At 44.7% G+C, this 12,500-nt stretch overlaps 1 protein-coding gene across 4 annotated transcripts in view; it reads right to left on the bottom strand.

The window, feature by feature from the left end:
- Positions 1-12,500, bottom strand: part of csnk1g2b (casein kinase 1, gamma 2b) — a 34,117-nt gene that overhangs the window by 7,970 nt on the left and 13,647 nt on the right. For all 4 annotated transcript variants that reach the window (XM_017466986.3, XM_017466991.3, XM_017466987.3 and 1 more), the window contains exons 3-6: positions 6,646-6,715; positions 2,576-2,724; positions 1,746-1,980; positions 861-946 (exon numbers count right to left, since the gene is read on the bottom strand). In XM_017466986.3, coding sequence (XP_017322475.1) covers positions 861-946; positions 1,746-1,980; positions 2,576-2,724; positions 6,646-6,715 — 540 coding nt within the window. The remainder of the gene's footprint in view (positions 1-860; positions 947-1,745; positions 1,981-2,575; positions 2,725-6,645; positions 6,716-12,500) is intronic.

Genomic DNA, 12,500 nt, shown 5'->3' with positions numbered 1-12,500 from the left:
GGTTTTAAGAAATTTTATTTTTTTTTACATTTAACGACCTATCAAAATCCTCATCATTAGAATACATATTTAAAATGGAGAAAAGAATTATGGAACAGCAATTCTGAGAGAGAGAGAGAGAGAGAGAGAGAGAAAGAAAGAGAAAGAAAGAGAGAGAGAGAAAGAGAGACAAAGAAAGAAAGAGACAAAGAGAGAGAGAGAAAGAGAGAAAGAGATAGATAGATGTCATAAAAGGAATAGGTAATTATGATAAAATAGTAATAATTAATTGGGTAAAGCAACGAACGGTAGCTCGGTTGGTGGGGACGACGACCCCATTCATATTTAACAAAATATGTAGAAAATAAATAATAATAAAAAAAACAAATAAATAAATGTTAAATGATGCAACAAATAAAATGCTAAAGTAATCAAGACTAAATAGTAAAATAGTGATGATAATTTGGGTAAAGCAGGGAACTCTAGTTCAGGGGGGAAAAAAAAATATTAAATGCAAAATTAAATATTTATTACAAATAAATCAAAAAAGTCAAATGATGCAATGAATAAGAGCTGTTTTTTAAAAACTAACTGGGAGATGTTCGCTGTACACTCCTTGGGGGAAAAAAAAATAAATTAAAAAATGAAAAATGGGCCGAGCTATAAATGGAAAAATATTAAGCTTTTAATGGTGTTAACAAACCCGTCGATGGGAAAATCAGTGAGATGTAAAGCCATGCCCTCGACACGTCCTGTTCCAACATTTGCTCGTCAATGCTTAGCATATCGAAGGCGTAGATAACTATGTAGGTGTACGTGTGTGTGTGTGTGTGTAAAACAATGAGGTCATACAAATAAGAGATAGGGTAGTGCGTGTTTACCTTTAACCCCTGCCAGGGCAAGCTGCCTCGTAAAAAGTACATGAACATGTGTCCCAGTGCTTCCAGATCGTCTCGCCTGCTTTGCTCTGTGGATCAGAACAACCGCAAACTCAAACAACACGCTTTTATTTTTATTTCTACTTTAACTCCGATCTCATTTACCCCTCAAGGCATGTACGTACAAGCTTTGTTCGAATTATTTATTTCTTTTTGACACACCGTGCTAAACCTACGTTCACACTAAAGCGTGACAAGTCACTCGTGACGCTTCTAGGTCGTCTACGGTGGGCGTGGCCTGACCAGCATATATATATATATATATATATATATATATATATATATATATATATATATATATATATATATATATATATATTTTTTTTTTTAAAGCTCCAATGAGAAACAATTGTGGCCTAAGCCCACTATACAAGTCATAATCATCACTTCCGTACAAAACGTATTGAAGTTTTCGGATTGGAACTAGCGTCACGGTCCAATTAGCAAAGCGAGCACCTGTTCTAGCTACGCCCACTCCCAGAGACGCCGACCATCTCTGCTACGTCCTCCTTCCGAGCTTTATTTTACTCCGTGACGTTTCTATAAACGTGTCATTCGTATATTTTGTATACAACAGGATAAAGATGAAACCAAAAAGGTTGCACATTTCCTTAGGAAACGTCGGTCCACACGTGCCGTAGGATCGAGGAATCCTTTCCTGCGTCATACCTACGTCTTGATCTCAACCCAATCTCGTCCCAGATGGTGCGTGTCTTTGAATTCGCCGCTCGGCGTTGCGCGCGTACGTAACAAACGAACGTTCTCGCGCTGCTTAAGAGTGAACGTAGGGTTAACGTCCTGTAAGAGGAAAGCGTGAACAGGCCACACCTTTGCCCAGGTGCGTGTTGATGCTCATGTAGCGGGCCGTGCCCGTGAGGCTCTTGTGTTCCCGGTACGGGATGTGTTTTTTGGTCTCTGGGTCGATGTACTCTTTGGCAAGCCCAAAGTCGATGATGTGGATTGTGTGCTGCCGCTTACTGCCCGGCCGCCCAACCAGGAAGTTCTCCGGCTTCACGTCTCGATATATCAAGCTCCTGGTGTGCACGTACTCCATGCGCGTGATCTGAGAAAGACGAGAAAAAGTGAACAATACGTCATTGACGATATAATACAGATCGGTTCGAAGCGCCTTGATGTGATTTCACTGAAACAGGAAGTCAGGGCGGGACATAACGAGTGGCTCCTCCCTGTTTTTTTTTTTGTTGTTGTTTTGTTTGGGGTTTTTTTTAAATAGCCAATAGCGTTTCGCTTACCTCACAGCCCCGGGCTAAGCCGTACTCGACGGTTAGTACTATGAATATTAATAATTTTGCGGGCGGGACACTTCAATTCACAATTCTAGACAGCGCATTCATACTAAAATAAATAAATAAAAACCGACAAAACTGATTTCATGGGGACTTTAAGGCTTTCGGTCTCCTTTACCGTTCGCTTGCCACACAGAACTCAGGCCAGCACGATAGTAGCGAGACGTTAACGGGGTTACCATGGTAACAACCCACAGTGACCGTTAACAAGCCGGTTAAAACAAAAACGTTCAATTTATACGATTTACTTCATGCGATTCATAGCGAGACAGTAGTGAATGTGATATATAATCTTACATGAATACATTTACTGTATTGATCATTTCCTGCCTCTGTAGGTTACTGACTCACCAGCTGTATGGCTATCATGAGGACGGTCTTCAGGGAGAAAGTGCGGTCACAGAGGTCGAACAGATCCTCCAGGCTGGGGCCGAGAAGCTCCAAGACCATGGCGTTGTACTTCCCGCACGGCCCGAAATAAAACACCTGAGGAATCCCTTCTGCAGGGAACAAACAAACAAAAACACAAGACACCTGTAGATCACGTCAGCTTCATGCTTACACCTGAAACTGAACCCAGCCAAGCGCACGGAGATCGAGATTCATTAATATACATTACGAGCGCAATTTTCCCCATTCGCTGTAGTTCTCTCTCTCTCTCAATGTGTGTGTTGATCCTCGTCTCCTCAGGTTGCACTACAGGTGTTTTCGATTAAGCAGCACATGTGGCTTTGGAGAAAACGCCGAAAAGAAAGGCTGCATCTGTCCGAGTTTCAACATTTCATCGGATTTCCTCTGGGGGGTTGGGGGACCCTCTCACTGCCTCACTTTACCCACGTACTGTCTTTACAGGGAGATCGTAAAGGAGTGCAACCTTATAGGTATAACGCCTCGCTTCTTTATATATTAGCATACATCATGATTGATGTGTCCTGAAAACAAATTCATAATCCAGTAACGTGAACGTGATCGCAGTGCGTGCGTGCGTGTGTGTGTGTGTGTGTGGGGGGTCAGATTCAGGAGTTAAAAACATGCTCGTGCTGGTTTTAAATGGATATTTTATTCATATTTTGGGTGGATACTCTGCTGAGAAATGAATCCGGTTCTAATAAAGCGAGCTGTGATTGAATTTATTATCGTCAATTAATAAGCGTGCTGCTCATTCCTCGTCTACGGTGCCAGTAGATGAGGAGATAACGGAAGGATCAGACCGGTGTCGTTCTGACAAAACGGATGTGCACACACACACACACACACAGACACACATACACACACACACGTTCCAGCACTTTAGCCCGGCGATGATGGATGTGCCCACAGCAGTGAGTCATCAAGGCCCAAACCTGGAGTCTGAGCACAGCATGAACTCGGAAAGGGGCAGGAAGTAAACCGTAAACCTCACGCTGCGCAATACTTCCTCTTCCTGGCCGCGCAGCTCAGCACATCACATCACCGCCGCTCAGACTCGATAAACGCGAACCGGGACTGGCCGAGCGCGATAATTATAAACGAGCCGAACACGTCTGAGCTCCTTTGATACTTTGATGGAGCTAGACAATCCAGGGACCTGTAATGAACAGTCATTATGTAGGTAGTCATTTCCTTTCAGGAGACTTTGAGCCTCAACCCACACTCACCCTGCAGTCTGCAGAAAATCTATGTTTAAAAAAAAAAAAAAAAAACCCAAAACACACACACGAGCGCACTTTTATAGTCTTTCTTTTCACCATTTCTTCCACGTTCGGAAACTTTCCAGTAAAGAAAGCAAAACAATTGGACTCATTGCGTCACAAACAATCTCTCTCTGTGTGTTTCTCTCTCTCTCTCTCAGGCCACAGCAAGAGGCACAATGGGAAGCCAAAGTGCAGGTCTAAGCGAGCCTGTGAATTAAACATTGAGCACGACATGAGCACGCGCGCACACACACACACACACTGCTCAAAGCTTCCAGCGTCCATTAGCCTGTACAATACTGAGAAAAGGCTGAAACATGATCGCAGTGAGACAGCGGCAACGCGAAACATCCACACATGTTGCTGAGAGTTTTCAGAGAAGCAACACACACACACACACACACACACACACACACACACACACACACACACAGGGCCTCAATCAAAAACCCTAAACAGCCATTAAACGTTTAAACCGAGCCATTTTGTGAAACCTTATGTAGAACACGGTGACTAAAAGCTCAAGCGTTCACTAAGGGACACAGAAGGTTTGCGCAGAAGAAATCACGAGCGTAGGGATCGCGTGTAGTTACACCCGTCACACCCGAGCAGCGTCGGACCAGCGCAGCGTGAGGAAGAGACGGCGGTCATGGAGACGCTCCCGAGGCTGTGTGTTAGGCACACTGATTGGCTGGGATTAGTGGTCATGGGTGTTGTGGAGGAGATTAAGGTTGGTGTTTTAGCGTTTGGGAAAGAGTGGGGTGGAAATGGATGACGTATACGACTCGATTATAGGTCATCGAATCAAGCCCCAGCACCGCCAAGCTGCCACTGTTGGGCCCTTGAGCAAGGCCCTCAACCCTCTCTGCCCCAAGGGCGCGGTATCGGGCCTGACCCTGTGCTCTGACCCAAACCTAACAAGCTGGGATAAGCAAAGAAAAAAATGTCACTGTGCTGTAATGAGTACGTGATAAACAAAGGCTTGTTCGAAATTCGTCGAGCTGAAAAACGTGCACGATTTGTCTACAAAAAGAAAAATTAAATTAGAGATTACACTAACACTTAAGTACTCTTTCTGTCTGTCTAAACTGATACAGGAAATACCTTTTGCTTTTTTTTTTTTTTTTTTTTTAAAATCTAACTGGAAAAAAATACCTTAAACAACCGTCACGTCCACTATTACAACCTGCCATGCAAAGCAGCTTGAACCCTTCTTCAGTGTTCCTAGCCCCACCCCCAGCTGCTCAGCTCCACCCCTTCTCCCTAAGGGCTTCGGTTTCAGCAGACGTTGGGAGGTCTCATCGTGCTTCGTGCGCAGAAGATGTTCGACTGGCTTTTGCGTGCAACATGGCGTAAACGCATGGCGTAAAATGTTACAAACAAGGCGTGTCCAAGCCGATTCGGTCCGAACTGGAGGAGCGGAAATCGTCGTCTTATATTCGTGGATATTGCTGTGAAATTTTTTTTTTTTTTTTTTTTAAACAGCGCCACCTGCAGTACCGGAGCACTCCTACTCGTGCGGTCCAACAGGAAAACACAGGGAGTACACGCTGGCTTGCAAATCTTTCTGATCGTTTCTAGCGAAGTTAGCTAGCTAGCTAAACTGCTGCGCTCTTATCGTAGTTCCTACTACGTACCGTTTGCTCAAGCTAGCTAGCAAAATGGGAGATTTCGTAACCCACCGTGTGAGAGCTGTACATTTTATGTGTAAGCAAAATGTCCTGCTGCCTTCGCGAACACAGTTGTAGCCTGTTATAGGATAGATAAATGAAAATGAATGTCATTCGGGGTAATATTAGCCTGTTTAAAATGACGCCTAGTCGGTTCGACGTCCGTTTTCCTTCCCGAAACGGGTGATCGACATCTGTCGAGGATTATCGCCAATTACGTTAGTCACGGTTCGGATCCGATTACGACGCTATATAGGAGAAATCCTTCCCCGTGCGCTCCAAAGCTGGTTAGTGGACGAGTGTTGAGAGAAATTACAGTCTCTATGTTTTTGTTATTTTTGTGCGTAGAACCTATAGGAAACCTCATCTTGGGGCGGTTAAAAAAAAAAAAACGCTTAAACGCCAACAAACGTGACCCTGCCGCGATCCTTTCCCCGCTGCTGAAGGATCTCAGCAGATGGGGGCTGGAGCGGCTCCAGTGGAGTGCCATCGTGGTGGATATTCGATAATGGCGAGCGGGTTTGCGAAGAGCTGTAGCTATAAATACTGCAGGAGAGCCCTGTTGGCCTGCTCTCCACACGCTCTTAACAGCTGGCGGTCTCTCTCGGCCTCGCTCCGGATCCCGTGAATGAGATCGCTGTACTGCAGTTGTGTGTCAGAGCAATTCTTCTGTGTGTGTGTGTATGAGAGAGAGAGTTTTTCCCTTTAAAGCCAACCTTCATGTCCAGGGCGTTGATCTTGGACTAAACAGCTCCTCCGTTTTTACACACACACACACACACACACACACACACACACACACACACACACACACACACACACACACACACACACGGCGAATCCGGACTTCGCGAGCCCTTCACACAGACAGATAGATAACCTCTAGCCCTGTTTTTCTGTGCTGTCTCTTATCAGAGAGGTAGCATCGCCACATCAGAAACATCAGTGCTCACCACCCACGTGATTCTCACAGCACGCAGGCCGAGAGGGGGAAAAAACCTTAAAGCCACACCCGGAAGACACCGTGTATAAAGAGCGTCTGTCCGGCTGTGAATAAAATTCGAGACGAAGTTCTTACCTGAGCTTCCCAACTGTTTATAAAATCTGTACTCCAAGTGAAGCTGCGGTGCCCTGGACTTAATCGGTTCCTGAAAAACAAAAAACAAACAAATAACGAAACATTAAATCATAAAAAGGATTTTTTTTTAAAAATAATTTTTATTTTTTTATTTTTTTTAAAACACAACATCATTCACTAGATCTGTACAATTAGTTAGTTTAATCACAATGATTCCTGACTTCGCTGGTTAATTCTCATTGCTGATTGGTCAGAAGGTGTTGAGTAATCTTCGCCAACTGCAACAGTTTATATTAACGTGCTCGATGAGATCATATTAACAGTTTATATTAACGTTCACGTCTACGTTGTGCGAGTTGTTCAACATGTTTTGGAAGGAGTCTCCAGCGTCAGCGCTTCGCAGCGGTCTGAGCTGTAACTTTATGTTTCTTCAGGACAGAGGAGTTCACGTTGACTGTGCCGGTTCTCGCTAACGTGACAAGCTACAGGGTTAAATTAACTTCAAGAAAGAGTGGGATGGGGAGAGAGTGAGAGAGAGAGAGAGAGAGAGAGAGAGAGAGAGAGAGAGGGAGGTGTTTCTACTATAGCGCAAGCGATAACAGGAAGTAACGTGTTATTCGGAAGTTCGGACGGCTCGTGGCTTTGTGACGGGCGTAGGTTTCCCCCCCCCCCCGGTAGTAACCAGCGGGTACGGCTTAGCTCGGGCTGTGAGGTAAGCTAAATGCTACTGGATGTTGGAAAGGGGGGAGGGGCCACTTGATATGTTCTGCCGTGACTTCCTGTTTCGGTGGAAATTATGTCCGACACGTCGGATAACGCTGCACGTTTCGAGGCGCTTTAATTAGTAAACAAAAAAATGAAACATAGTGGTCGTTATAAAACTGTGGTATAAGAGGAAGAAAACACTTGGAACATGCTGTTGTCAGAAAACAAATCAACTTCCTGGTGCTGACAGTACCGCCGCTTAACATGAGGCCATGACGGTGATTAAGTTCCACATCGGTGTTTGACTCGATCATCAGCTTCATGCCTTTTTAGGTGCATCCATCCATCCATCCATCCATCCATCCATCTATGCATCTATGCATCCATCCATCCATCTATGCATCTATCCATCAATGCCTCTATGCATCCATCATCCATCCATGCATCTATCCATCTATCAATCCATCCATCCATCCATCTATGCATTCATCAATGCATCCATCCATCTATGCATCCATCCATCATCCATCCATCCATCATCCATCCATCCATCCATGCATCTATCAATCCATCCATCATCCATTTATGCATCCATCATCCATCCATCATCCATCTATGCATCCATCTATCATCTATCCATCCATCCATCCATCCATCCATCAAGCCATCCATCATCCATCCGTCCATCCATCCATCATTCACCTATCCATCCGTCCATCCATCCATCCATCAAGCCATCCATCTATCCATGCATCCATCCATCATCCATCCATGCATCTATCAATCCATTCATCCATCCATCATCCATCTATGCATCCATCTATCATCTATCCATCCATCCATCCATCCAAGCCATCCATCATCCATCCGTCCATCCATCCATCATCCACCTATCCATCCGTCCATCCATCCATCAAGCCATCCATCTATCCATGCATCCATCCATGCATCCATCAATCCATCCATCCATCCATCATCCATCTATCATCCATCCATCCATGCATCTATCCATCCATCCATCCATCCATCCATCATCCACCTATCCATCCGTCCATCCATCAAGCCATCCATCTATCCATGATCCATCCATCCATCCATGCATCTATCAATCCATCCATCCATCATCCATTTATGCATCCATCATCCATCTATCATCCATCTATGCATCCATCCATCCATGCATCTATCCATCCATCCATCTATCATCCATCCATGCACCTATCCATCCATCCATCCATCCATCCATCCATGCACCTATCCATCCGTCCATCCATCCATCCATGCATCCATCCATCCATCTCTCATTATATATAAAACTTTTATAAACACGGTCTTTCTCTTTAAATAAAAGGAAACACTACAGCCAGCGTGATGCGTCCATTCCGACGGTATTTATCATTATGCTTTACAGCAGAAGGAAAGATAAAGAAAGAGCAAGTCGTCGTCTTTATCCGAAGCAGAGTAGAGCTGAAAAAAAACGTTACACGTGGTTTTTTGGGGGTTTTTTTTTTTTTGTAAACACATCTTGCAGGAAGTTTCTCAAACAGACGGAGTGTTTCCGTCCGTTCATTTTCACACGCTCTAGACAGTCACTTCTCAGGCCGGTGTTTAAGGAAACATCACACGGTTTCCACATCGGCCCCTGAGTGGATGTTGCCGTCCTACATCGAGAGGCCGGAACGAATAAAAGCTGTTCGGGCGGATACACGGAAATCCTGAGAAGCGATACGGATATCATTTAACAGGCCGCGTGCCGGGCGGTGACGTCGGCGGGGCGAGCGAATACAGCTATTTCCAGAGCTCCGATTAAATCAATACAGGCACATTAATGTCAAACACGCTGGCAGACAGGAAGTGACTCACACACCGCTGTGTCAAAGCTCTAATGGATCAACAGCGGTGACGGTGCTGGTGGCCTCCCTTTATTTGTCTCAGAACACTGATAAATAAATAAATAAATAAATAAATAAATAAATAAATAAATAAATAAAGCTTGGAAAGCGTTCCAGCGGTTAAAGGAGTGCATCACGAAGCTGCTTCTAGCAGCTGCCCTGCGTCTCGGGTTACACAGGGTCGACTGCTCGGCCCCCGATATTTTGAGACGGAGATATTTTGAGAACGTCTTTTTGCAAAATCTCTTACATCATCAGTGTTTATCACTTTGTCGTCAGAAACTGAAAGAGACGGTAGCTCTGAGGGGGAAAAGATTTTTTTTTTTTTTTTTAATAAAAAGAAGAAAATGATCTCACTTTTTTTGGTTTCCAGTAAGGCTGGGAAATAGAGTTGCAATAAAAATGACCCCCCCCCCCCAAGTGCAGATCAGGTTTATTGTCAAAATGTACAGACTTTCAGCTGTTTGCGATGAACAAATCAAACAAAAGCATCGGAATAGTTTAAGACGACGAATGCTTCGAGTGGTTTCCCCAAATTCAACTGAAAATGCAACTTATGATGACTTCTCCACTCTCACAATTATTCAGCCCCTTCACGACGAGCTTCAGTACTCTGTAGAGCGTCGTTTTGCTGTTATGACCCGCTGCAAACGAGAAGCTTCTGGAAGCGTTCCTGAGGAATCTTCACCCGTTCCTCATGAGCGACGGCCTCCAGTTCAGTGATATTCTTGGGTTTGCGTGCTGCATCCGCCTTCTTCAAATCCCACCGGAGATTTTCTACGGGGTTCGAGTCAGGTGACTGATCGTTGCGGCGAAAAAACGCTCGATTTCGCCACGACTTCATTTTTCAAAACGAGTCTCAACTTTGAGGCTTTTGTGCGTTTTTTTTTTATTATTATTATTATTATTATTTATTTGCGGAAAACTACTTGAATTGGCGAAATCGCAATTTCGAAATCGTCTTTCGCAGAGATTGATGGAAAACCAGACCTTTGAGCTGTACTCGTGTCCAACGCGTGAATCGAAGAGGACGTCGGCTGATTATTTAGCTCAGAATGTTGATTTTGCGTTCATTTCCGCGATGGCGAAATCCCGTATGACGGGCTGACCTGAAGCAGCCGACCAGCTGATCTGATTTTTAAAATTTTTGTCCTGAATCATTAAAAAAAATAATAATAATAAATCACAGAAAATTCAGAATATTCTGAAAGAGAAATTTAACACCCTTTCAGCGTCCATTGTTGATTTATTTATTTTTTTTGCTGCTGTAGCCTGGAAGTAAACCTACACATTGTGATGATGCGTATCGAGTATCACGGAAATGGCTTGGTACGGTATTTGTCACGTCGCCCTGCCCTCGTTTCCACACACTAGACCGTAGCACTGGGTGCCGCACTGGGGCTTTTACTTACATGGCTCGGTTAGCAAATACATTTATTCGTTAACGGTATCCGTCCCTGAGCGTGATTAGTCCATCATAAACAGCAGCTACGTTTACACGTAACATAATTCAACACTAATAGATGGATTTGTCCCGGCACGCATACAATTCAAACTCAGGAAACGAACCGAAGCCTGCGTTCATTTAACAATAGTGAAATAATGTTTAATGACACGGCAAAAAATCTCTCGGGGGTGTGTGTGTGTGTGTGTGTGTGTGTGTCAGAGAGAGACACACACCCGTGCTCACGCTCAGACCGAACCTTAAACAGGATTATAATCACAGCCCAGTAATTTACCCCAAGGCGAGGCTTAAACCCTTACACGCTAAAATAAGCTCCGCCCCACCTCCAGGGTCAGGAGGGTTACTTTAAAATAATGCGTTCCTTTACAAAGGACATCCTAAAAAATGGTCACGTGTTACTGCCCAAACCCACCTCACCTCCACTCTACCCTGACTGAGTGACCTCTGACCTTTTCCCGAATCCAGTGTTCCCTTTATGTGACCAAGCAGAGTGTGTCGCTCTTTCAGGACGAGTTTAAACCGTACGAAAAGACGAGGGAGAAGTGGAGCACAGACGCACAGGACTGGTTGTGTGTGTGGGGTTGTTGTTTGTTTTTGCTGAGGTTTCCTACAGCCAGGTGATGAGTCACTCCTGCTGACCGGAGCGGCACCCGAACAGAACCTGATCCACGGCTTTACACGATGACCATCAGCATGTTTTATTAAAAATCACAAGCGTGCACTTTGTGCTCCGGCGCTTAGCTCAGCTTTGTGCTTTTATCCGTCTTACAAGGGCAAAACGGCGTTCAAACGACGGGGACGTCCACATATCTACACAAGACACTACTTTACTTATCTTTCACACTAACCCAACGTTTTAATACAGAACACTGAACCTGCCAGGAAAACTCAATTCACAGCGCCTATTAAAAAAGGTGCAACAGTCAACATTTGAATATTTTTCAGTTCCTACTGACACAGACGATGTGGAAAATTATGCAGAAATGATGGCGGTTTGAGGCGTCGTCTCCAGAACGTGTATTTATTCTGTAGCTGGATAAATAACCCCGTGTGGAAACCCGGGACGTTGGTTTATAATCGGACACGACCTCTTGTCCGTCGTTTTACAGACACGCCCCCGACGCCTCTTCACGCTGCTGTATGAGGAGTAACGTCACATTTATAGAGTTGAACCACGGTAACTATTGTGGGCGGTGCTTTGTGGACATGGGTGGAAATGGGGCGGTGACTAATTCCAGTGACTCACCGTGACTCAGGGAAGCTGTACGTCACACACAAAGATACTGCTTACTATAAATAGCATTTAGAGCGCTAACGCCGCTCCACCCCACGGTGCAAAGTTCAGTAATCAGTGCTGAATCACGATGAGAGCGGCACATTCGACTTCTGAATTCCGGCGTCCAGCGTTTTAAACGATTTTAACGGGATTTAAACGATATGTAAAGAGTTCACCGTAGACCGGCTTTTCCGTGACGTTTCAGAAACTTTGCATGAAGTTAAACTTTTCTCAACTCTGTCACGCCGCCGGACACGCCCACATCTAGCCGCCAAGTGTCTCCGTCGCTCGTGTCGAACAGTCGCCGGTCGCTCCGTCACTGAGAGTTGTGTAACATAGACGTGAACACGCCTGAACTCACGCTGGTGTACGCCGATATTTTTGCAACAAAATAATAATAATAATAATAATAATAATAATAATAATCGCAGCGAAGTAATACTGCGTAGTCATTTTCGGTTCCGTATCAGAAAGCTGTCCATCACGTCAGCGCCTCGTCTCCAACATCCGATTGGCT

Source organism: Ictalurus punctatus, chromosome 5 (assembly GCF_001660625.3).
Source record: "Ictalurus punctatus breed USDA103 chromosome 5, Coco_2.0, whole genome shotgun sequence".
Classification (NCBI taxonomy): domain Eukaryota; kingdom Metazoa; phylum Chordata; class Actinopteri; order Siluriformes; family Ictaluridae; genus Ictalurus; species Ictalurus punctatus.
Note: the sequence above shows the minus strand (reverse complement) of the source record. Positions and strands in the feature narration are given on the sequence as shown.